A 24,807-nucleotide genomic window follows, 5' to 3' on the forward strand; every position below is an offset into this window, starting at 1 on the left:
CAAGGAGACTGGGAGAGGCCCCAGATGGATCTTTATTCAGAGCCACGCGGCTGGCCCTTCTCTGGGGTCCTCGCTCCCGGGGATGGGTGGGATCGGCCACAGGAAGCGTTCTTTCTGTCTGGAGTCAAGAGCCCCAGGGGTCGGAGATCAGAGGTCACTCTCTCCGTAGAGGGCGCTGGAGAAGGCCACGTAGTCCAGGGCTCCGGCTGGAGCGCCGGCGCCCTTGTAGGGCGCCATGCGGTGGATGCAGTATTCAGCCTGCTCGGCCGGCAGCTCCCGCCGCAGCTCCTCGGGGGTGATGTAGTTCTGGGGGACAGGGAGGAGGTGGTGAGCCCCCCCCCCCCCGGGTCCTGCTCCCTGACCCAGGCCGCCAGCTCCTCCCCCGCCCCGGGCCCACCTTGTCTCCTGCCAGGATCTTGAAGGAGGCCACCACTTGCTCGGCCGTGTCGGTCTCGGCCGTCTCCCGGGTCATGAAGTCGATGAAGGCCTGGAAGGTCACGACCCCGGCTGCATTGGGGTCCACCATGGTCATGATGCGTGCAAACTCCACTTCTCCCTGCAGACACAGAGGCCGGGCGCCGGGCCCATGGGTGCTGGAGCCAGGCGGGCCCCCGGGGTCCCCGCTGAGCACTGCCTAGGTGCTCCCGTCCTCCACACGCCTCAGTCAGTCCTGGGTGCTGGGCCCCAGGTCTGCTTCCTGCCTGGCAGAGCCCCAGTGCCTTGCTGGTCCCGGTGTCTTCCCAGGGCCGCGCCGCCCTCTGCGCAAGCTCAGACCTTAGGGTCACCCAGAAGGAGGCCCGAGGTCCTTTGCGCGTCTGAGCCTGCGGTGCCTGGGGCGGGGGGGGGGGCACTCAGGACGGACTCACCAGGTCGTAGCCCATGGAGATGAGGCACGCGCGGAAGTCATCGGGCTCCATCATCCCGTTCCGCTTCTGTTGGAGGCGAGTGGGTGTCAGGCAGGGTCCCCGAAACCTCCCGGCCCCCGCGTCGCTCACCCGCGCGGCTGGGCCCCTGCTGACCCGGTCGAAGTGGTTGAAGGATGCCCGGAACTCGTTGAGCTGCTCCTGGCTCAGGCCCTTGGCGTCCCGGGTCAGCACCTGGTTCTCCACCTCGTTGATGGTGCGGGCGATGGAGGTGAGCAGCTGCTCCCAGCCCACGCGGATGTGCTGGACAGCAGGGGACAGACAGGCCAGTGAGCGGGCGGGCAGCCGGAGCCAGGCCACCAACCCAGCTCCACTCGCAAAGCACCGCGCGGCCCTGGGCCTCTGTCCCCAGCTGGGCACGGCGCTGAGTGGCCCCCAGCAGCCCTCCCTGCCTCGAAGGGTGACCATGTATCACACACAGATGGGGCGCGTTGGTCGACCAGCTGCGGCCCAGCTCGGCCTGGCTTTAGGCTGCTTTGTGCCTGAGCACGGGCCACTTTGTCGCTGGGTGGCAGTGTCTTCAGGGTGCACTGGGGGCCCCTCTGGGCGGGCGCGCACCTCCATGCTGTAGACCGTGTGCTTGTTGTCAAACACCAGGCTCTCCTGCAGCAGCTGGTGGTCACCCTCCAGCCGGTCGATGTTGCTCTTGTAGTTGATGATATTCTGCTCCTGCTGCCGCAGCCCAGCCATCTGCTCCTCCAGGGAGCCGGCCAGCCCGGCCGCCAGCCGCCCCACCTCCTGCAGGGGGTGCCCAGGCAGGGAGGTGAGGGCTCCGAACACACTCCGGCCCAGTCCCAACCCCATAGCCCTGCTCGGTCCCCTTCCCCGAGCCCGTACCTCCACCTTCGCCTGGATCCAGGGCCCCACGGCGTTGGCCTGGGCTGCAAACTGTCGCCGCAGCCTCTCGTTCATCTGCTGCCGGGCCAGCTCCTCCTGCAGCGTCTGGTCACGGCTGGGCACCAGCTTCCGCACCTGGGGAGGAGAGTGGTCGTGCCAGGGCCGGCTCCGGGGGCTGGAAGATCACCGGGAGCAAAGGTGGGCTTGAGCCCCTCACACCCCAGCCCCAGCTGCCGTGAGCCAAACTGTTGGGGCTGCACGGGTGATGTACGGTCACGTCACTCAGCTCAGACCAGGCCACAGTGTCCTTGTCTGTACTGTGGGGCCAGCGGCATCACGCGTAACTGACACGGGCGGCTTTATGAAGTGTGTCCACACACGAGACTTCATTCGGCACGGAAGCCGCCTGGGAAGATCTTACAGCCCATATAGCCGCTCTCCGGGCGAGGCGGCCTATCCACCACCACTCGGAGCCCGGGGCAGACCCCAGATCTGAAGGTGGGGACACTGCTCTCCCCTATCTTGGGACACCTGAGGTTTCTGGGCCCTTGAGAGTGTGCGGCGGAGGGTGGCAAGGGCCCAGGGTGACACTGACCGTGTCCCACTTGGTGTTGATGTCCTGCGGGCTGAGGTTGATGTAGGGGTTGGTGGAGCTGGGCCGTAGCCCGTACGTCTGGCAGATCTTCTGGATCTCGCCCTGGATGCCCAGGATGGCGCCTCGCTCCCGGTCGGCCTCCGGCAACGTGGCTTTGAACTGATCGTGCGCGGTCAGTAGGCTCTGGAGGCCACGGGCAGGAAGCATCCGTCAGGCCGTGGAAGGGGCAGCAGCAACCCAGGCAGAGCTGGGCCAGCGACTGCCCAGGCCTTCCGACCTCTCTGGAACTGGGGTTCTCCTCCCACCCCTCCCCCTCCCCAGGAGCCCAGCGGAGTGGGTGACGGTCCCAGGCACAGCCTGCCACGGCCCGGCGCCTGGGCGCCCACCTGGGTCTCCTCCACCGAGTGCACCAGCCACACGTCCTGCAGGTCCTCTATGGCGCCGTCCAGCCAGTTGTTGAAGGGCGCTGCCCGCCGGGCGAACTCCAGCTGCAGCTGGTCGATGGTCTCCAGGAGCTTCTCCATCCGCTAGGGCCAGGCCAGGGCGGGGCCAGGGTCAGCGGGCAGCCCGCCCAGGAGGCCTGGTCTCCCCGCACTCCCCCAGCTCCCCGGCCCACGCCCCACCTCCAGTGCATCCCGCCTCTTCTGGGTCAGCGTGCCCAAGTTGTCCCACTGGTCACAGATGGCCTGGCAGCGGCTGTTCACCGAGGCCGCCTCGTGATAGTCCAGTTCACTGGGGGTAGGAAGACGGGGGCAGGCGTGGGCCCAGAGCCGGGCCAGACTGCCTCCTGCCCGCCCTCGGGGACGGGAACCCGCGCTCCGGGTGGTGCTGAAGGCAGAGGGACCCCGGGCAGGTGTGGGGTCCAGCGTTGAGCGGGGTTTCCTAGAGGGCGGCCCTGCGTGTTCCTGGGGGGGCGGGGCCTCAGCGCTGGTCCCCCCTGAGGGGCTCGGTGGAGAGGCGGGGCCTGGGGCTTCAGGGGCGGGGCCGTGAGAGAAAGAGCAGGTTGACACGAGGAAGTGGCCGGGGGTAGCAGACCCAGGCCCGGAGGTGAAGGGAGAGGCCAGGCCGGAAGTCTGTAGTGGACAGAGCGGGGTCCGAGAGACGGGGTGACTCGGGCACCCCCGCGGGTTCTGGCAAGGGGGGCACCGGGAGCAGGGCGGGGCCCCGCGCGAGGTGGGGGGCGGGCCACGCCTACTTGAGCTCCTGGGCCAGCGCGGCGATGTGCTCCACGCGGTCCTGGTGCGCGGCCAGGTCACTCTCAAAGGCCTCGTGGCGCCGCAGCAGCGCCCGCACCTCCTGCAGCGAAGCCGACTCGTAGTCGCGCTGGGTCAGCATGTCCTCCTTGCCTGCTCGGAGACGGCGCCGTCCGGTCAGGCGCAGGGGGATCGGGCCCGGCTGTGAGCGCGGGTGACCACACCTGTCCAGCCCAGCCTGGGGGTGGGGTCGCTCGGGGGCGCCAGCGTGGTGGGGTTAAGTGGCGCTGGGTTCTGTGGCAATGAACGCAGCACCGCGCCCCCTGACCCAGCACCACCCGTGCTGACCCTTGGTACTGTCCAGGAGTTACGTGGTCCCCGGCGACCTCACTCACCTCAATGGCTATCCAAGCCCCGCGAGCCCCTGCCTCAGTTTCCCTCGCTCACCCCTGCTTCCTCAACTCCTGGCGCAGTGAAGATTTTTTGGACGAGTGAATGATAACTATTAAAGTGCTTGCAAGTGACAGTCACCATGATTTTGCAGATAAAACCCAACAGCACAGGAGTGGCAGTGACAGAGAGGAGAAGTGAGGTGTCCAAGTTCCGAGACGACCCAGGTCACACAGCAGTAATGATGACTCCTGACGCCCATAATCCATTACTAGTGTTACTTGCTGTTTCTAAGCAGGATTGTTCACGTGCAGGATTAAAATCCCGGCCAGAACACGAACCTACGTTTGGCCTCGTGGTTGAGACACCTGAGCCCCTTACCAGAGTTCCATTCCCAGCTTCCCGATCATGCAGACCCCAAGAGGCAGCCGGCCATGGCGCAGGTTCCCAGCGAGGGACCCTGGCCCAGGCTGCGGGCATCTGAGGAGTGGACTATGGGATGGGAGCTCTCTCTGTGTCTCAAATAAGTAAATACTATACAGAGTGATGTACAAGGTTCTTCAAACATTCCATGGAAAATGAAAGATAAGTTTATTTTGGTACAAAAATTTTGAAATTCAGGAATAGAAGGGGTATTCAAAAAGTTCATGAAAAACGTATATTATGATAAAATTATGCATGGATTCCAAATTTTTTTTGCACCAAAACAAATCAATCTTTTAATTCCGCTTCCCACAGACTTTTTGAAATTCCCTTGTATCTGACAATATATTATGCATCAATATATTTTGAATTTCAGAAAAGTGGTGTTAGGGTTAGGGCTGGGCTCCCCTTTGGACACCTGCTACATACATAAATAAAATGTTAAAAGAACTCAGGCACCCCTGTGGGTTCACAGCAGGGCTTCTAGATGGCCAGAGCCAGGAAGGCAGTGGGAGGAGGAGCGGAGTTTGTGCAGAGAGAAACGGGTGCCCAGAGAGGACAGGGAGACCACAGCAAGGAAGACCACTCGGGCCTGCAGCTTGCCCGCACCCAGCCCTTCCTGGTGCAGGTGGCACGGGGGCACCTACCCCGGGTCCCACTTGGGCCTGCAGCTTGCCTGCACCCACTCCTTCCCGGTGCAGGTGGCACGGGGCACCTACCCCGGGTCCCACTCGGGCCTGCAGCTTGCCCGCACCCACTCCTTCCGGTGCAGGGGGCGGGGGCACCTACCCCGGGTCCAGGTCTCGTGCAGGGAGGCCTTCTGCTGGAACTTCTCGGCCAGGTGCTGCAGCCTCTGCAGGCGCCGGATCTCCGAGAGCAGCCAGTCCTCGTAGCCCTTCTCCACCTGCTCCAGCCCCCGCCACGCGTTGGCGATGTCCTGTGGGGCAGGCAGAGGCGCCCTCCGTCACGGCTGACCCATTGCTCAGATGGGGACGTGGAGGCCAGGGCACCCAGGGCTCACCGACACCAGCTTGCCCTCGGAGGGCATGAAGGCGGGCCGGTGGCTGAGGCGCAGCTTGGTCTGCAGCGTGTTGAAGTTGATCTCCAGCTGGCACTTCTCCTGCACGCGGGGCGGCTTGTGCAGGCGCCGGTAGTCCCGGAAGTCCTCCAGCTTGCGCTGCATGGCGCTCATGCTGGGCTCGCCCACTCGGTTCTCCAGCCACGGGACCGTGCGGCGGATCCACTCCAGCAGCTGCAGGGCCGGGCGGAGGCAAAGCGGGTGCTCTGAGCCGCCTGCGCCCCTCACGCACCCCTCTCCACCCACACTCGGGCTGTGTGTGGGGGTGATTGTCACAGCCATGGAGGGCAAGAGGGGGCGGTCCCCAGCAGTCTGGGAAGGTTAGCTTCTGAGACCAGGGCCAAGCCTAGCACAGGGCCAGGCGACTGCCTATTAAGGAGGGAGTGAACGGATGCGAGAATCCGTAATCAGAGTGAGGATCGGTCCGTGGCGATCAGCAACCAGGATGAGCAGGACAGGGGATGGTGGGGGTGGGCAGGAGGAGGCTGGGGCAGCCAAGGAGGCTCTGCAGGCCAATGTGGGGGCTGGCGGGCTTGGGAGGGACTTTGGGGCCGGGGCGGGGGTCTCACCTCGCTGGCCAGCTTCTCATACTCCTCCATCAGCTTCTCGTTTTCCTGGTTCACAGCCAGCACCTTGCAGATCCTGTTGGCAGCTGTCTCCGCCTGTGGTGGGTGTGGGCAGGCCTGGTGTTGAACAGACTGCCCGGGAGCCCCCAGCCCAGCTCTCTGGGAGAGCCCTGGAAAACCGGGGGTCCGGCCAAAAGGGGGAGGAGGGGCTGCCCAGCTTCCAGGTCAGAGGCCTCTGCTCCCTCAGTGCCCTCCACCAAGGGCCAGCCCCTCCAAACTCTTCACCACCACCCATGTGGGCCCTACCTGCTCGGCCCCGGCGAAGGCGTGGTAAAAGCAGGACACGTAGGTCATGATGGCCTTCTCATCTGGCTTTGGGGTGTTCACGATGTCTGGGGGAGGGGCAGCGAGGTGTAGGATGGCCAAAGCCAAGGGCAGGGAGTGAGCTCAAGCGTCCGTCCACCCCCCGGAAGGAGAGGCTAAAGACCTCTAGTCTCGGCCACCAGCTACCACCTATGCACACCTGTGTCTTCCTCTTCCCTGATTACCCAAGGGCCCAGCAACCTGCTCCTTTGGGGTTGAGCCTGGTGCAAGGGATGGGTGAGTGAGTTGACCCTGTGGCCCCGGGAGGGACAGTCCACATGTGCCTGGTGCCTATAACTCCATCTGTGTATCTGTCCCTCTTGTCCCCATGCCCATGGGCTCCTTAGGGCCAAGACAAGTTCTCTTCCACCTGTGTCCACACAGCAAGGGCCATGTCCAGAGAACGTTTGCTGCTTCAATTAACTAAACACCTTGCTTGGGCACAGGGGCCAGAGGCAGGATGGGCCTGGGGGAGCTGCAGTCTTGGGCACCAACACGATGCCAGGCAACGCGGGGGATGGGGCAATGAGGCAGAGACGGGAGGAGGACGAGAAGGGGCGATGGCAGGAAGACTGGGACCATGGAGTGGGGTGGAGGCGGAGCATTCTGGGAGGAGGGAGGAGCAAGCACAGGTGTGGAGGTGGGGCTGGGCCCCCTGCCAAGGCAGCGAATTCCTTGTCCGGATCAGGCTGGCTCTCACCTTCCGCATCCAGCATCTTGGGGATGTCCAGGTATTTCTCCGCCACCTCGAAGGCAGTGTTCAGGTTGCCGATGGGGTCATCCTAGATGGGCGTGGCAGGGAGAGGTCAGAGGGCAGCTGAGGGCAGAGCGTGGGGTGCTGGGGCTGGAGGGGGCAGAGGCCCACCTTGCGCAGCTTGGCGTAGTCGATGAGGTCGGGGCGGTGTCGGTGGATGAGGGCACAGAGGGCCAAGCCATCCTTCCAGCTGCACAGAGAGAAGCGGGGTCAGGCCTGGGGGCCAGCAGAGGCCCTGCCCCCTCCGCCCAGGAGCACCCTCTGCAAGACTGCAGGAAGTGCAACCCCCGGCTGCTGCGTGGACCACTCCTCCAGGGTCACCAGGGTTCCCTCACAGCCCTGCACTTAGGCCAGGCCAGTTTCTGGATGTCGTCGGCCTCCAGGGTCCCTCTGGCTGCAATGTACCCTTCTGGGGAGGTCACCTGGCTCCTGCCGCCAGGAATTCTCTGTCACCCCCCCACCCCCGGAGTCGATTCTGTTAAACATTTGCTGAGTCCTTCCACTTTGAGACACTGTTTCGAGAACTTGGCCAGGGCAGCCGGAGTTGTGGTGCAGCAGGTTCAGCTGCCACCTGCGACGCTGGCATCCCACAGGGGCGCCGGTTCGAATCCCCGATGCTGTCACTTCCCATCCGGCTCCCTGCTAATGTGCCTGGGAAGGCAGCGGAGGATGGCCCAAGTGCTTGGGCTTCTGCCACCCACATGGGAGACCCGGATGAAGCTCCTGGCTCTGGCCTGGCCTGCCTGTTGCAGCCATTTGGGGAGTGAACCAGTGGATGGAAGATCTCTCTCTTCCTCTTTTGTTCTCTCTCCATAACTCTACCTTTCAAATAAGTGAGTCTGAATAGTAATAATGAAGAACTTGGCTATGACCTCTTCCCCCGCTGCGGGCTGTGACAGGCGTCAGCCCCGTGGCCCTCGAGGGCCTGGGAGGGCTCTTCCTGTGCCCCAGTGCCCGGCAGAGGCCTGAGCAGCTGCCCGACCTGGTGTGGAAGTTCTGCACGTTGACGTTGCGGTACGGCGCCGTCTTGCGCTGGCACCACAGCAGCAAGCCTTCCTTGGCCGAGGTTTCTGGTGGGAATGGGGCAGGGCGTGAGCTGGGCGGGGTCTGGGCCGGCCCTCCCGCCTCCTCCTCCTCCTCGGTGCTCACCCTCCACCGAGATGTCCTGGATGGCGAAGCGCAGGATGATGGTCCAGATCATGCCCAGGGTCATCTTCAGGTTCCCGTCCACGATCTCTGCGGGGCACGGAGGGGGCGGATGCCGGCTGCCTCGGCTGCCTCGGCTCCCCTGCCCCGGCTCAGCCCCCGGGCCCTCGCGCCCACCCCACGGCTGGCACCACGGAGCGGCCACTGTTACTTAACGATTCAGCAACCCCGGCTGGGTGCTGGACTTGGGGTTCACTTGCTCTGTTCAGTGCCCATTACGGAGGTGACGAAACAGAGGCTGGTGCAAGCGTGCAGCTGATGTCGAGAGAGCCCCCCCCTCACCTTCAGCCCCAATGGACACCAGCTTAACCCCTTTGCTGGCGATGAAGTCCAGGGCCTTGTTGACGTTGGCGATCTTGTGGAAGCGCATCTTGCCTTTGTCTGGCCTGGGCAGCCTCTCTCCTGCGTGTAAGAGGGCAGGCCAGAGGTCGGAGGTCATGCAAAGCAGCTGAAGGCATTGTCCCCAAACTCTTTTCAGCCCCTCCCCTCTGGATGGAGTCCCCTCCAGCACACTGAGGCCACCGCTCCCCCAGCGCCCAGTGACCGCTCCCCCAGTGACCACTCCCCCAGTGACCACTCCCCCAGCGCCCAGTGACCGCTCCCCCAGTGACCACTCCCCCAGTGACCACTCCCCCAGCGATGGCTCCCCCAGCACGGCTCCCCCAGCGACCACTCCCCCAGTGACCGCTCCCCCAGCACGGCTCCCCCAGCGACCACTCCCCCAGTGACCGCTCCCCCAGTGACCACTCCCCCAGTGACCGCTCCCCCAGTGACCGTTCCCCCAGCGCCCAGTGATGGCTCCCCCAGTGACCGCTCCCCCAGCGCCCAGTGACCGCTCCCCCAGTGACCACTCCCCCAGTGACCACTCCCCCAGTGACCACTCCCCCAGCGACCGCTCCCCCAGCGACGGCTCCCCCAGCAATGGCTCCCCCAGCGACGGCTCCCCCAGCGACCACTCCCCCAGCACGGCTCCACACCCTCACCTGAAATGACCTCCAGCAGCAGCATGAGCTTGAGGCCGTTGCGGAAGTCCTCCTCGATGTTCTCAATCTGGGTGCCCGCCTTGCGCAGGTGTGAGTTGCACCAGGCGGTGAAGGTCTGGGGGCAGAGGGCGATGCTCAGACCCGTGAACTGGGGCTGAGGGACGCGGGGCACAGCTCTGTCTCCCTGTCCAGGGCCCGTCTCAGAGCCTGCAGGCCTGGATTCAGGTCCCGGCTGAGCCGCACACCTGCCGCGCTCCCGGGGCCAGCGCCTTTCCCTCCCTGGGCTTTGGCTCTGCCAGAAGGGGAGAGCTGGGGTCCGGGGCCCATGCAGGACTCAGCTCAGACTTGGTCCCAGTTTGCCAGTCTTGGAAGACTTGAACAACCTCGCAGGCAGGGGCCCAGTGCAGGTGACACTGCCTTTGTAAAATCTAGAGAATTCTGGGGAGAACCGCATCTGGCCCGGGGGGCTCTGTCTGAGGGACTGTGCACCTGTGCTATTGTGATCCCAGCCGGAGACCTCGCGGGGCCACAGCAGGCTTCAGCCTGGCCTGGTTTCTGGAGGTGAGGGCCTGCCCCTGCCCCGAGAGCTGGGCGCGGCCTCAGACTCCAGTGGGGCAGGAGGGGTGGCGCAGGGCTACATGCCGGGTAGGGAGGGGCGTGACCTGAAGCCGGGTGCAGAGGCTTCTGGCCGCCTGCTGGGCCTCGGACCCTGAACTCTGCCATTAGCTGGAGAGCCCTTGGCTAAGCCCACGGCTGGGCTCTCACTCTTCACGATCTGGAGTCAGCCCCTGCCCTCTCTGGGGCTTGGTCTCCCCAGTCGGACAATCGAGGGGGCAGACTCCATGACGTCTCGGGTCTTCTTCCTCTGGCTGGCAGGGTTCTAGGATTCAGGGCACTCCTCCTCCCGGAGGGGGCCCTGGAAGCCACCTGGGACGCTCCTTCCGCCGGACATGGGGGCTGTCATTGCTAAGGGCAGGGAGTGAGCCTCCCGTCGCTGGAGGTATGTAACTGGATACTGCCCACCACTCGATGGGGACCTGAGCACCGGATGGGGCAGCTGGATTCTCTAGTTTCTTCCAACCCTGGGGTCTGAGTGCTTGGGTTCGGATAGAGCAGGGACACTCGGGACACAGGCTGAGTGGGGCCGAACATGGCTCCGATGAGAGGTGGTCCCTGCCAACCAGAGTCGTGTTGGTCTGAGACGTGCTGGAAGAGACTTGGCGGGGAAGGAGGCGTTGCTGTCCAAGTCATGCAGGGAGCTCCCAGGAAAGCTGCCGGTGGTCAGCGCAGCCATGGAACAACGGGAATTACACAGGCAGGGCAGGGCAGGCAAGGTCATTGCCAGCAGGCGCAGCCCCACGGGCAAGTGCCCGGTGGTGAGAGACGGTTGCTGTGTTTGGGACGACAGCTCTCCAGGCCCTGCCGGGATGAAGCTGGGGCGCGGAGGAGGTGTCAGTGGTGAGAGGCAGGCCGGAGGGGCGGCAGGGGCCAGGTCATGCACCACCTCGGGTGCTAAGCTGTGGACTTGGGACTGGAGCCTGAGGGCAAAACAAGGATTGGGGACGCTGGAGAGACAGGGGGGTTGGGGGGGGGGGAGGCCGCCGAAGCTCCTTCTGGTTGCAGAGCGGCTCGGCAGGACCAAGGACGTGGTGACTGGGACGGGGGTGAGGCCGGATCCAGGGCCGAGATAGGGGCTCCTTCTGAATCCTGGCACCTACGATGGTGTTGGCACGGTAAGATCGCCTTACCATGTATCCATTGCGTGAATGAGTGCTTTGGGGTGAGGGTGAATGAGAGGGCCCAGGTGGGAGACACCAGGCCATGGGGTGCCCTTGCATGGAGGAGTCCCCGGTGAGAAAGGGAGCCCAGCAGCAGGACTGGGCGGGGCTCAAGCTGAGCCCAAGGGCTCACTAAATAAGCAGTCTTGGGCGGGGAGACACGCAGCTCCAGGGGCTGCTGGCGGAGCATGGATGCCATGCCCCTGCTGAACGAGTGGAGCTGGTGGGCGGCTGGACGCTGGATGCTGGCCCAGAGGTTTTAAGTGACAACGGCAAGCTGCAGACTGTCCTGTGTCCTGCGAGGGGCGAGCAGACCTGCATCTTGGAGAGGCCTGCGCGGCTGGGGGTGGGGATTGGAGCTGTCGCAGAACAGGTGGCAGCTGGAGCCAGGGGCAGGGATGACATCACCGGGAGATTGCCGAACCCCCGGAGCCGGAGCCGCAGCCATGCTCAGAGACAGGTGCAGAGGGAGCCTGGGGGGAGGTGTGAAAGCCAGGGCGCCCCAGCCAAGCCAGCTGAGCCTCCCAGCCCCTGGGGTCATCTCCCGCCAGCCCACCGGGCGGAAGGGTGCGAGGGCTCTGATTGTCAGGTGTGGGATCCCCGGCCAGCACTGAGCACCCTGCCTTTCCTGGACTCACACACGGCCAGCTGGGTGACGAGGAGCAGGCTCCACAGCCCTGCGGTGCCCTCCCTGCCCCTGCCTGCCTGGCCTGCCACGGCCCCAGCGGTAGTTTGCTCTCTCGGGAACCCAGGTGTCCTGCCTTCTCCACTTGGGACAGCCTGGGAATGAAGACGGTCCAGGGAGGGGCGCCTGACCGCCCTACAAGGCAGGGCCCGGGCAGCAGCTGCCCCTGTGCGCCTGGCCAGCTCCCACAAGGTGCTGTCTCAGCACTAAAGTGCCCATCTGGCCAGAGAGTCGGGTTACTGGTAAGGGGACCCGGGACTCCCCCCCACCCACACCTTGTGGCCTTTTCAGCAGATTCAGGGCCCCCGGGGTATCTTGGGAAGCAGCCGGGGTGGGGCAAGGAGCAAAGATCTCACCGTGGGGACATACATGACTTGGGACCTTTCTCTGTCCCCTTGCGGACCTCAGTTTGCTCAATTGGCACATGAAATAGAACGACGGCAGCCCCTCCCCACCAGAGAGAACACACAGTGGTGGGCTGGCTCTGACGTGGGCCCTCTCCCCCCTACCCCAGAGCGCATTTCCAGCCTGGCCGCCAGCCCTGGGTGAGGTCTGGGACTATCTGGGAGTGGGGTGGGTGCCGGGAGAAAGAATGTTCTCGTGGATACCCACCCCACCCCAGACAGGTTCCTGGGCTCTGGCCAACCCTTCTCACCAGCAGAACTGGGGCGGGGGACCCCGGGGTGGGGGGAGGACGAATGCTGGACTGGGGACCCCAGGAGCGCTCCTTGTCCTAACGCCTTCTGCGAGATCCCAGCCCTCTCTTTAAGCCCTGGGGGACAGCAGAGGGCCACCAGGCAGAGTCTAGGACTGCTGAGACGACCCGGGCACAATGCCTGGCCCCTCGGGCCTCGGTTTTGCTGTCACGAAATGGGTGGGCACTCACTTTCCGCTGCTGCTTCTCCCAGGCCGGGTCCAGCAGCAGGTCGCGGTCCCAGTCCTCCTCCTGTTCCATGTACTCGCCGCCCCCGCCGCCGCCCGCGAAGGGCCCCTCCCGGGCCCCCAGACCCTCGGGCTGCATCACCATCATCATCCTCTCCTTCGTTCGGGCTCCTGGCTCCGCGCGCTGCAGGGCACGCGGGCCGCGTTAAGTAGGGCCCGGCCCAGCCCAGGATCGGATTCGCACTAAATATGGGGGCGGAGGGAGGGGCCGGATGGGGGTGAGGGCGCTCGGGTCTGGGCCAGGCAGGAGGCAGCCCTGGGGCCGGAGACAGCGGAACCGGGAGGAGCCGGGGTGGAGCTCTTGGCTGAGACCCGGGGTTCGCGTCCCGGCTCGGCCACCAGGGCGCTGTGCGGCCTTGGGAAAGCCGCGGGCCTTCTCTGTTTCCCCCTCGGTCCGATGGAGATCTGTCACAGCTGCGACTGCCCTCAGGGCCTCCCCCGGCGCCGCGCTGGTTGGAAACGGAGCCCTCTCCCCATTTCACAGTCAGAAACACAGAGGCCAAGGGCCGTGGTGAACGCTTTCTGGGGTGACGAAGGGAGACACCCGAGCACGGCGCGCGGCTCGGAGCCAGCTGGATGCGCCGCGGCCGGGCTATTAATACCGGGGCGGCTGTGGGGCGGGGGGAATGTGCTGAGCCGGGAAACCCCGACGCCGCCGAGGCTGCAACTCAATCCTCCCGGCGCGCCGGCAGCGGCCCGGGCTTGCGGCCCCTGCGCGGGCGCGCGGCGCGGCGACTCCGCCGTGCCCCAGCTCCCGAGCCCGCGGGACGGCGGGCGGCGCCTTCCCGCTCGGCTGCCCAATCACCTCCCGGCATCCGCGGCCGCTGCCTTTGATTGGAGCGCGCCGCATCCGTTACGAGCTCCTATTGGTCGGGGTGGACGTCTGTCTGCCGCCTTCTCCACCCCAATACGGAAGCGGCGGGGTCCTCGGGGTCCCGAAGCGGGTGGGTCCGGGCCATGGGGCTGCCGTGGGCGGCTGGCCGCGCCGAAGGGGCGCCCGCGCGGCTACCGCTCGTGCTCACGGCGCTGTGGGCCGCGGCCGTGGGCCTGGAGCTGGCTTACGTGCTGGTGCTGGGTCCCGGGCCTCCGCCGCTGGGACCCCTGGCCAGGGCCCTGCAGCTGGCGCTGGCCGCCTTCCAGCTGCTTAACCTGCTGGGCAACGTGGGGCTCTTCCTGCGCTCGGATCCTAGCATCCGCGGCGTGATGCTGGCCGGCCGCGGCCTGGGCCAGGGCTGGGCGTGAGTGGGGCGCGGGATCGGCGGGGAGAAGCGGGAGCCTCGGACAGGAGGGAGGGGACCGCGGGGCCCGGAGACTCCAGGACCCGGTTGCGGTAGCATCCGGGTTTGTTAGCCAGAGACCTCCTTTAGAACCGGGGGAGGGAGAGCCGGGGTGAATGCTATTCGTTCACTCGCGGATATTCGCCGAGCACCTGCTGCAGGCGCGGGGTCCTGAGCCCCCGGCTCATTCCAGGCCAGGCGAGCCCAGCCATCTAGAATGCAGGGGGGCGGCGGGGGCAGGCAGACGGAAAGGAGGTTCGGCTTTAAACAGGTGACCAATCAGTGCAGGTCCTGCGTAGGTCGGATCAGTGTCACTGAAGTCAATTTCTCTTGCTCATGAATGCCTAGAGCTTTGTCAATCTGTGGTTAAGAATAGCAAAGATATTTTAAGCATCATGTAACAAATAAAAACCGACGGTCCAGGTGGGCCTCCCGGAGGAGGCGTCTGAGCAAACGCTGGGAGGAAGTGGGGGAGTTTGCCAGGTGGGGACAGAGGATGTAAAGGCAGGTGGGGGCTAAGTGGCCTGAGGGCTTTCACGGGCCCTGCAGGGGTTTGCGCCAAGGAGGGGCGTGTCTTAGACTGCAAGCGTGTCTGGCTGCGGGGTGAGGCTACACTAGGGGGGACCAGTGCGGGGGCCAAGGTGATGGATGGCGGGGGCCGCTGAGGCCGGCAGAGCTGCCCCGGGAAGGGAACAGGGAAGCCGGTTCAGCCTGCGTTTACCTGCGAACAACCAGCGGCTTGGCGAGGCGGGCGAATGGCCGTTCCCAGCTCCCCCGGGGTGGGCCCGGGGCGGCCTGGGGGCCTGAGTCTGGGTCATTGTCCGCAGGTACTGCCACCAGTGCCAGAGCCAGGTGCCGCCGCGCAGCGGGCACTGCCCTGCCTGCCGCGTCTGCGTCCTGCGCCGGGACCACCACTGCCGCCTGCTGGACCGCTGCGTGGGCTTCCACAACTACCGGCCCTTCCTGTGCCTGCTGCTCCACGCCGCGGGCGTCCTGCTCCACGTCTCCGTGCTGCTGGGCCCCGCGCTGGCAGCCCTGCTGCACGCCCAGGCGCCCCTGCACACGGCCGCGCTCCTGCTGCTGCCCTGGCTCATGCTGCTCACAGGTGGGGCGCCCCCTGCGGTGGGAGGTGGGATCTGCGGCCCAGGGGAGCAGCCTCTGTCGGTTGTGGGAGGTGGGGAGAGCCAGGGTGCCCGGGACAGGAAATCCAGTGCCCAAAGACAAGTGCACATGGACTTCAGAAAGGTTGTGTGGGAGGCCTGGCTCCGTCACACGGTGGGTTAAGCCACCGCCTGCAGCACCAGCATCCCGTGTGGGCGCTGGTTCAAGTCCCGGCTGCTCCACTTCTGATCCAGCTCCCTGCTAATGCGCCTGGGAAAGCAGCAGAAGCTGGCCTGAGTGCTTGGGCCCCTGCATTCGCATAGGCGACCTGGATGAAGCTCCTGGCTCCTGGCTCTGGTTGGCCCAGCCCTGGCTGTTGCTGCCATCTGGGGAGTGAACAAGCGGAGGGGAAATCTCTCTTTCTGTTCTCCATCCATCTCTAGAACGCTGCCTTTCAAATAAATAAATAAATCTTTAAAACAAACAAGCTTCCGTGGGGGCGCTAGTGGGGTGCCAGCTGACCCCAGCATCTGGAATCGGAGCAGTGGTTCTGGTCCCTGTGGTTCTGATCCAGCTTTCCTGTTGGTGCCCTGGCAGGCAGTGGAAGGCGGCCAGGTGCCGGGGTCCCTGCATCCACTGGGAGCCCTGCATGGAGTTCCGGGTTCCTGGCCTTTGCCCGGCGCAGACCTATCTGCTGTGACCATCTAGGGAGTGGACCAGAGGGTGGGAGATCAGAACCCCTCTCTGTCTCTCCCTCTTAAGTTCCCTCGTATGCATGGATTTCAGAAAAAATTCTTTGTACCAAGATACATATTTTTAAGCCTATTTTGTATTAACTTTATTTTTTATTTGTTTATTTTTAAGCCAAACTGGAAATGGCTGTGCTTTAAAAATTTTTTTTTTATGTATTTATTTATTTGAAAGGCAGAGTTAAAGAGAGAGATCTTCCATCCACTGGTTTACTCCCCAAATGGCCACGACGGTCAGGGCTGGGCCAGAGCAGTGCCAGCAGCCCGGAGCTGCATCCGGGTCTCATTCGAGGGTGCTGGGCCCGAGCACTCCTCGTCCTCTGCTGTTTCCTAGGCACATTCGCAGGAAGCTGCCTCGGGAGCAGAGCAGCTGGGAGGCAAACCGGTGCTCTGATGTGAGATGCTGATGTTACCCGTGGTAGCTTAACCCGCTGGGCTACAATGCTTGGCCCCTTGAACGTTGTTTTGGAAAAAAAAGAGACTGATTTATTTGAAAGGCAGAGTGTCAGCCAGAGAGGGAGGGAAGGAGGGAGGGAGAGAGGGGAGAGGGAGAGGAAGGGCGAGATGGAGAGGGAGCTCTTCTGTCTGTGGGCTCACTCCCGTCTTCACATCCCAGAACAGCCAGGGGCCTCGAGCTGGACTCTGATAATGGGACGCCAGTGCTGCAAGCAGTGGCCTAACCTGCCACATCACAGCACCGACCCCTCCACAAGCTTTAGAAGTCTTTTTATTTATTTGGAAGTCAGAGTTGGAGCCGGCCTTGTGGTATAGTGGGTAAAGCCACTGCCTGCAGCGCCAGCATCCCCTGTGGGTGCTGGTTCGAGTCCTGGCTGCTCCATTTCTGATCCAGCTCTCTGCTGCTGCGCCTGGGAAAGCAGCGGAAGATGGCCCAGGTAGCTGGGCCCCTGCACCTGCGTGGGAGACCTGGAGGAAGCTCCTGGCTCCTGGCTTCCATTGTGGTCATCCGAGGAGTGAACCAGCAGATGGAAGACCTTTCTCTCTGTGTCTCTCCCTCTCTCTGTAACTCTGCCTTTCAGATAAATATACATACATGAAATATAAGGAGATATATATATATATATATATATATATATATATATATATATATAAAGAAAAGATGACAGAGAGAGAGGGGAGGTGGTCTTCCATCGCCTGGTTCATTCCCCCAATGCCTCCAACAGCCAGGGCTGGCGTGAGTCGTCTTGTCCAGGGCTCTGGCTGGCAGAACCAGGGAGGGGTTCCAGGAGTCAAGGGGTCGGAGGGGGTGGTCTCAGTGACATGAGCAGCAGGGGCGGAGGCTCCGCAGGCAGCGAGGCCGTCTGTGAGGATTAAGGGAGGGGAGTGGGGGCCCTGAACGCTGGTGCGGGGAGATGGCCGTGGCCTGTGGGGCAGCGGGGAGCTGGTGCAAGTTCCGGGCACAGGAAGGCCCAGTCGTGGAAGCCAGGAGGACGGCCGTGGACTTGGACGATGCCTGGGCCGCCAGGTCCTGGGTGACGCATGCATTGCCGTTTCTGCTCCTTGTTCTCTCCCTCTGACCTCTCCATGGTCCCCCTGTGACCTTGTTCTCCCACAGCCACCTGCCCACTGCCCCGTGCCTCCTCATCCTGTCCCGGCCCTGCTCTACCCTAGGGATCCCCTACCCTGCAGCCCAGGCCTGGGGCTCTCAGCATCCTTCTGTCCACGCTGGCTTTCCGGCCAGCCCTCCTCACCGTCCCCTGCCCTCACTGTGCCTCCCTGCGACCCCTCCCAGTGGCCCGGGCTGCTGCCTCCCTCACTCTGGGCCCTGCAACGTCTTGGGTGCCTGGAGACCATGCCAGTGCCCCAGTGCCCAGGTGGCTTCCTCCTCCTACTCCCTTGTCACACCCCAGTGTGCTCAGAATCCCAAAGCCACCCACACGCCGCCCTGCTCTGCTCCCCACCTCCCCTCCCCCTCCCCCTGCCGCCCGGCTGCTGTAGGCAGCGCCCCAGCGCCTCCCCTCCCCTCCCCGTGCCTTCCTGCTCCTCTGCCTCCACCCCTTTCCCTGCTGGTAGCGGCCAGAGGCTCACGGTCCCCCGTGGCAGGCCCTGTCCACCCTGCTGGCCTCAGCAGGCCCACACTGGGCCTGGCCATCCTGCTCGCCTGCACGCTTGCTCCTCCAGTGGCTGACGCTCCAACCTCCCCGCTCTCTGTCCTCCAAGATCCGTCTTGGAGAGGACGGGACGTCAGAGGGTGGCCTGGGACCCGGTCTCGAATCGCCACCCCTGGCTGAGTGTCCCCCTCCTTCGCCGGAGGCTTCATGCTGTGCTGACCACCTTGACTCCTGACCCTCTGTTCTCAGCTTCCCTCGGGTTCCCCACCTGCACAAACCCCTTCACCCCACACCCTCCCCCTCCTCTCAGCCTCCCTTCTCGCTGTCTGCCCACCCGTGGGCAGGCTCCCCGAGGACTGGCTCAGGCTCCCGGCCACTTGTCCTCACCTCCCACCCACGGCTGCAGCTGCTCCCCTGGCGTCTCGCCCTCCCCAGGGCTGCCACGGGCTGCAGGGCTCTGTCTGCAGAATCCACACGACGAGGCCAGGTGTTGGGCCTCATGGTGGAGATGCCTTCGTCCCGTATGGGAATCCCTTGTGGGTTAAAGTCCTGGTTCAGCTCCCGATTCTAGTGCCCTGGTGGTGGGCGCCCCGGGAGGCAGTGGTGATGGCTCGGATGAACTCCTGGCTCCTGGCGTCCGTCTGGCCCAGCCCCAGCTGTTGCAGGCATTTGGGGAGTGGGCTCGCGGGCAGGAACGCTGTCGGCCTGCCTCTAGCCTCTTTCTGCCTCTTAAATCTTATTATTTTATTTTTAAAAAGATTTTGAGAGGCAGAATCAGAGAGAGAGAGAGAGCGAGCGAGCGAGCGAGCTTCCATTGCTGGTTCACTCCCCAGCTGACTGCAAAGGCTGGGGCTGGGCCAGGCCAAAATCAGGAGGCTGGAGCTCCACAGGGCTCACACGTGGGCAGCAGGGCCCAGCCTGGACCATCCTCCACTGCCTCCCCAAGAGCATTAGCAGGGAGCTGGACCGGGAAGTGGAGCCACAGGGACTCGAACTGGCGCCCAGATTGGATGCCAGCACCACAGGCGGCGGCTCGACCCGCTGCGCCGCAACTCCAGGCCCTAAATAATATTTTACGAAACCCACAGGCTCCTTCTGAGCCCTCCCCTTGTTTCAGGAGACCCTGCAGGTGCAGGAAGCCCCCCCACCACCACCAAGTTCTCCCTGGACCTCACCAGCAGCTGGGGCCTGGTGCATCTGCCTCCCCTGCTGGGTGCCCTCTCTGTTCTTTTGTCTGAGCCCCAAAGACCTGACTTCCTAGTCTGCTCTGGGCACCGTCTCCCTCTTCACTCCCGCGTCTCGGATGGGTGCCGGCTGCTTGCACGTCTGTGTCCTGAGCTTTGCAGATCCACAGCCGTGCTTGGTTCCCGGCCTGCCAGCAGAGGGCTTCTGCCCCTGCATTGAAACAGCGTCCACTTACTCCTCTCCCTCTTGAGAGGGTGCACAGCACCCCAGGCCACTCTTTGTAGGTAACATTCACACCGTGTAAAAGTAAGCATTTTAACCTGCTTACAAGGACAACTCAGCGGGTTTTAGTGCCTTGGCAGTGTAGTACAGTGGTGAGCACCACACACACACACACACACACACACACACACACACACCCCGCCCTTGCTACAGCCCCTGCCCTGCCCGTTCCCCAATAGGCCCCAGTGCCTGGCGGCCGCTAATCCCATCTGCCTGCTCAGGACACTTCCAGCCTGCGCCCTCTGCGGCCGGCTTCTCACTCAGCAGGGGGGTTCCTGGCATCCTGCGGCTCCTCGCTGGCCGGTGCGTGTCCCCTGCTGAGGCCCAGGTGGTCCGTGGTGACCCCTTCCCAGCTGTAGTCGCGTAACTGAGAGATGGCCTCCTCCACGTGTGTGTGCACTCCGCGGGGACCGATGTTGCCTGCCCCGCCCCCCAGCCCGGCACACTCAGGGCCTGGCACGTGTCCAGCGAGCTGGTGACACGTGAATGGACACCGCGTCCCAGGCAGGCACCAGTCCACCCGGTTTCACCAGCCTGTTCCTGTGACCCGCAGGGGCTGGCCAGCCAGTAGCCAGTGGGGGAGGGCAGCCGGGCCCGGCCCGACCCTTGCCCTTGACCCTCCCTCTCTGCTTTCTCCTCACAGGCAGAGTGTCTCTGGCCCAGTTTGCCCTGGCCTTCGTGATGGACACGTGCGTGGCGGGGGCGCTGCTGTGTGCGGCCGGGCTGCTCTTCCACGGGATGCTGCTGCTGCGGGGCCAGACCACGTGGGAGTGGGCTCGGGGCCAGCACGCCTACAACCTGGGCCCCTGCCACAACCTGCAGGCCGCCCTGGGCCCTCGCTGGGCCCTCGTCTGGCTCTGGCCCTTCCTGGCCTCCCCGCTGCCCGGGGATGGGATCACCTTCCCGACGGCGGCGGAGGTGGGACTCGCCGCTTCCTGACCCCAGGAAGGGCCCGAGCTGCACCCGGAGGAGGGGAGGGGGAGGCAGGGTGGCCCTTGATGCCTGCAGTGGGCAACGCCAGCTCGGCCTTGGCCTTGATCTTACCCCTGCCCCGCTCAGGCCCTGTGACTCAGGGGCGGCTGGCACGCGGCGGCCAGGCCGGCCTCGCTGCCCTTCTGCCCGGCTAATCAACTGCTGACTTTCCTGCTCACTGCCCCCACCCCCACTCCCCGTGCTCGCTGGGTTTCCGGTCTGTCCCTAAGCTGGGGCTGCTGTTTCTGGCTGCCCCGACTGTCAGGCCCGAGGGTCCCAGGGGCCAGGGCTCCCCTCCTCGGGACGGCCGCTGGGATCCGGCTGTGAGAAGTCCCGCACTTCGCCAGTTTCACGCAGCCTCGCAGCTAACAGGGACCACTGGGCAGCGTCTCTCCTCACTCAGCGGGTGAGAATCTTACAGCTCCGTGAGATCCTGGGGTCGCAGTGGAGGGGGCGGGGCCAGGGTGAGCCCAGCCCCCCAGCCTGGGAGGCAGCAGGTTATGGCTCAAGGAGTCCGGTGTCCGCTCCACTCCAGGTCTTTGCTTTCGGCTTCACTGTGCGCAGCTGCAGGAGGGGTGGGGTGGGGGGTGCCAAAGCCCCGTGACGCCTGCTCCTCCAGCTCCCTGTTAACCATTCCTGCATAGACTGCAAGCAGCAGGCTCTGTGCGGCCAGCGTAAACCAGAGCTTTCTCCTAGAATCTCTAAAATGATAATAAAGAGATACACACACACACACACACACACGCAGCCAGGGAGGGAAGCGAGAGGGGAGGCAGCAGCAGGCCCAGTGGAAAGGGGCTGGCCCCCCAGAACCCTGGGAGGCTCAGGAGCCCCGCCAGTGGCGGGAAGGGGAGGTGAGGCCGAGGCTGACGGTGGGGATGAGTGAAAGCAGGGAAGGGGCAGCTCCAGAGCCCCCCCCCCGGCCCCTCCCATGGTCACCCTTCTGGGGCGAGAAGGGGTGGGAGAGCTGTTTGCAGGAGAAACCAGAGGGGTCTCAGGGTTACTGGGGGAGGGAGGGAGGAGGGCCTGGGCCCTGAACAGGGTTGAGTCCACAGAAAATGTGGGGCGGTCCTCCTTCCAGCGGGCTTGCCCAAGAGCCCCCTCGTTTGAAATCAGAGAGAGAGAGAGGCCCCGCAAGCCTCCCGTTGGCCGCTTCACCTGAGTGAAGCCCGCACCCACCGCAGGCCTCCCACCTGAGTGCTTGTGCGTCCCTGCTGCTCCCCGAGGTGCACGTGAACGGGAAGCTGGAGAAGCAGCAGAGCAGGCACTTGGACCCAGACACCCCCCTGCGGCCCTGGGGGTCCACCCTCGGCTTGGCCTCAGGGCCAGGCGTGCCCGCAGGGGTCGTGCCGGGGTCGCTGGCTGGTCTGTGGTGTCTCAGCATGCTGGGGGCTCGGTGTGCCTGGCTCGTGGTGCTGCACGGAGCATTGGCAGACCTGCCCGACGCCCCTCCCTGCCATCCCTCACGCCCCGGGATATCCTCCTGATTTTCATTACATGGTGAGGAGCTGCGAGATTATTTGTAAAACAACCCCTCCCCGGCCCACGCGTGCGGGTCCCGGCTGAGCCCTCCCCGGCCCATGCGTGCGGGTCCCGGCTGAGCCCTCCCCGGCGGGGGGAGGGGGACACTGGCCGTGCCAGTTCCTCGCTTTGCTTTTCTGACATGGGCTTGTACTGCTTTTGCGTGGTTTTGTATTTTACACGAACGGACTCCCCCGGGTTTACTCTCCTGCGCCTCGCCTTTGCCGTTTCACTTTCACACACGAGTGTGCGTGGCTGCGGGCCGCTCCCGTCCCCTGCGGTGCGGTGATCCGCGGCATACGCAGTTTCCCGCCCTGGTCCACGGGTCACCTTAGCCACCCCGTTCCCTTCCCTTGAGAAGAATCCGCCGAGATCTATTCTTGACCCCTGCTCTCCCGGATGAATTTGAGGGTCAGCTGGTCCTCAGGGCCCACCAATAAAAACCCCGCTGAGATCACGAATGGAACCCACCAGAACCTGTAGGTCAACTTGGGGAAACGGGTATCTACAGGAAATTGAAATTTCCATGGTGTGTCTCCCCATCTAATGTTTTCAATAAAGTTACATACACAGATTATGCTTCCCTCCTTAGACTTGTTCTCGAGTACCTGATACATACTTATGCTCGTTAGACTGTCGTGCGGCTTATGAACCTGCTCCGTGACCGACACACAGAACGCTCATTCCCCTGCAGTCTTCGCCGCCTCTCGTGCTGTGGAGCCCCTGCCTCCTGTTTCTCTCGCCCCTGTCCAGGTGAGGCCGCTACACAGAGTGCAGCACAGGTAGCAGGTACCCTGTGTCTGACCTCAGAGGGAACATGTGCAGTGTTTCACCGCTAAATGTTTGTCACAGGTTTTTAATAGATGCCCTTTAGGGGGCCGGCGCTGTGGCTCAGCAGGTTAACACCTTGGCCTGAAGCGCCGGCATCTCATATGGGCGCCGGTTCTAATCCTGGCTGCTCCTCTTCCGATCCAGCTCTGCTGTGGTCTGGAAAGGCAGTGGAGGATGGCCCAAGTCCTTGGGCCCCTGCAGCCGCATGGGGGACCAGGAGGGGGCTCCTGGCTCTTGGCTTCGGATCGGCGCAGCTCCAGCCGTTGCGGCCATCTGGGAAGTGAACCACTGGATGGAAGACCTCTGTCTCTGCCTCTCCTCTCTGTGTAACTCTGACTTTCAAAAAAAAAAAAAAAATCCTTTAAAAAATATTTATTTAGTTGAAAGGTAGGCAACTGAGAAAGGCCAGGAGCCAGGAACTCCATCTGGGTCTCCCACGTGGGTGTCAGAGGCCCAAATGCTTGCTGGCCCATCTTCCACTGGCTTCCCCGCCCCACTAGCAGGTGTAGCCAAGTCTTAACTGGCACAGGTATGGGATGTCTGCATCAGAGGCAGTGTCTTAACCACTGTGCCACAGCACCAGCCCCTGTCTCTTTTTAAAGATTTTTTGGTCTTGGTCATTTTACAGTTTTACTGTCATGTGCCCAAATGTGGAGTTCTTTTCATTTATCCACTGGGATTCACTGGGTTTTCTATGAGTTGTTCATTACTTCTAAAAAATTCTGTCACGGCCAGTGCTGTGGTGTGTGTAGTGGGTAAAGCCGCCGCCTGCAGTGCCGGCATCCCATGTGGCACTGGTTCGAGTCCCGGCTGCTCCACTTCCAATCCGGCTCTCAGCTGTGGCCTGGGATAGCAGAAGAGGATGGCCCAAGTCCTTGGGCCCCTGCACCCATGTGGGAGACTGAGAAGAAGCTCCTGGCTCCTGGCCTTGGATCAGCGCAGCTCTGGCTGTTGCGGCCATTTGGGGAGTGAACCAGAGGAGTAACTCTGCCTTTCAAATAAATCAATCTTTACAAAATAAGAAAAGAAAGTTCCGTCATTATGTCTTTATTTTCTTCATCCCTACAGCAACTCTTATTAGACTGCCCACTCCCCCAGTGCCCCCTTTTAAAGGTGTGTGTACTTGAAAGGCATGTGACGGAGGGAAGACAGGAAGAGGGAGGTCTTCCATCTACTGGTTCCCTCCCCCAAATGCCCGCAGCAGCCTGGACTGGGCCAGGCCAAGGCCAGGAGCCAGGAACCCCATCTGGGTCTCCCGCATGGGCCACCAGGGGCCAGGTATCCGAGCCACCATCAACTGCCTCCCAAGCACGTCAGCAGGAAGCCAGATCAGAAGTGAAGTAGCCAGGACTCAAACTGGCACTCGGATGTGGGGTGCAGATGTCCCGAGCAGCGGCCTAACCTGCTGCAACACGATGCCTGCCCCTGTGTCTCTTAATAACTCATATTTTCTTTAAAAAAAGATGTTTCACTTATTTGAATGGCAGAGTTAGAGAGAAAGGGAGAGACAGAGATCCTCCATCTGCTGGTTCACTCCCCAAGTGACTCAAGAGCTGGAGCTGGGCCAAAGCTAGAAGCCAGGAGCTTCGTCTGGGTCTCCCACACAGGTGCAGGGGCCCAAGGGCTTGGGTCATCTTTCACTGTTTCCCCAGACACACCAGCAGGAAGATGGACTGGAAGTGGAGCAGCTGAGACTTGAACTGGCGCCCATGCAGGATGCGGGCAGCGGCTTAACTCATTACGCCCCAACCAGCCCCAGTAATCCAGATTTCTAATTCTGTTTCTGGACATTCTGGAGGATCGCTACATATCTACCTTCCAGTTAGGTTTTTCTTCAGTTGCTTAAGTAACCTACTGAATATATACATATATACACATAGAAAACATGGTTATACCAACTCATCCATTGAGATTTACGTCAAATGTTTATCTTTTATTTCTGGAAATCCTATTTAGTTCTTTTCCAAAATGACTTCATCATTTCTTATTTATTTATTTTAAAAGATTTGAAAGGCAGAGTTACAGAGGCAGCGGCAGACAGAGAGGTCTTCCCTCCACTGGTTCACTCCCCAAATGGCTGCAACAGCCCGAGCTGAGCTAATCT

General features: G+C 63.0%; 2 protein-coding genes across 7 annotated transcripts; one reads left to right on the forward strand and one right to left on the reverse strand.

The window, feature by feature from the left end:
- Positions 1 to 14: 14 nt before the first annotated feature.
- Positions 15 to 13,269, reverse strand: ACTN3 (actinin alpha 3). 2 transcript variants are annotated; one of them, XM_002709226.7, is made up of 21 exons: positions 12,661 to 13,269; positions 9,312 to 9,426; positions 8,611 to 8,730; positions 8,272 to 8,358; positions 8,105 to 8,192; positions 7,234 to 7,312; positions 7,069 to 7,150; positions 6,312 to 6,397; positions 6,009 to 6,101; positions 5,383 to 5,613; positions 5,151 to 5,298; positions 3,551 to 3,701; positions 2,979 to 3,087; positions 2,742 to 2,882; positions 2,356 to 2,538; positions 1,761 to 1,895; positions 1,482 to 1,661; positions 1,020 to 1,166; positions 867 to 932; positions 398 to 556; positions 15 to 306 (listed from the first exon to the last, which is right to left on the reverse strand). In XM_002709226.7, exons 1-21 carry the CDS (start codon positions 12,805 to 12,807, stop codon positions 148 to 150), a joined length of 2,706 nt encoding a protein of 901 aa, XP_002709272.2. In that variant the 5' UTR covers positions 12,808 to 13,269; the 3' UTR covers positions 15 to 147. The 2 variants fall into 2 exon arrangements, with proteins under 2 accessions (XP_002709272.2, XP_051682490.3); XM_051826530.3 differs by having other exon boundaries at positions 867 to 1,166.
- ZDHHC24 (zDHHC palmitoyltransferase 24) lies at positions 10,916 to 23,060 on the forward strand. 5 transcript variants are annotated; one of them, XR_016224420.1, is made up of 5 exons: positions 13,604 to 13,954; positions 14,821 to 15,098; positions 20,023 to 20,757; positions 22,465 to 22,625; positions 22,848 to 23,060. XR_016224420.1 is itself a non-coding variant. In XM_089318632.1 (3 exons), the coding sequence occupies exons 1-3, from the start codon at positions 11,031 to 11,033 to the stop codon at positions 20,316 to 20,318; spliced, it is 588 nt and encodes a 195-aa protein (XP_089174758.1). In that variant the 5' UTR covers positions 10,916 to 11,030; the 3' UTR covers positions 20,319 to 21,562. The 5 variants fall into 5 exon arrangements, 4 of the variants coding, with proteins under 4 accessions (XP_089174758.1, XP_089174785.1, XP_089174765.1 ...); XM_089318632.1 differs by lacking the exons at positions 13,604 to 13,954; positions 22,465 to 22,625; positions 22,848 to 23,060 and adding an exon at positions 10,916 to 11,044 and having other exon boundaries at positions 20,023 to 21,562; XM_089318659.1 differs by lacking the exons at positions 22,465 to 22,625; positions 22,848 to 23,060 and having other exon boundaries at positions 13,595 to 13,660; positions 20,023 to 21,562.
- Positions 23,061 to 24,807: the final 1,747 nt, after the last annotated feature.

Source organism: Oryctolagus cuniculus, chromosome 1 (genome assembly GCF_051225735.1).
Source record: "Oryctolagus cuniculus isolate XC-2025 breed Fujian yellow rabbit chromosome 1, ASM5122573v1, whole genome shotgun sequence".
In the NCBI taxonomy this organism is placed as follows: domain Eukaryota; kingdom Metazoa; phylum Chordata; class Mammalia; order Lagomorpha; family Leporidae; genus Oryctolagus; species Oryctolagus cuniculus.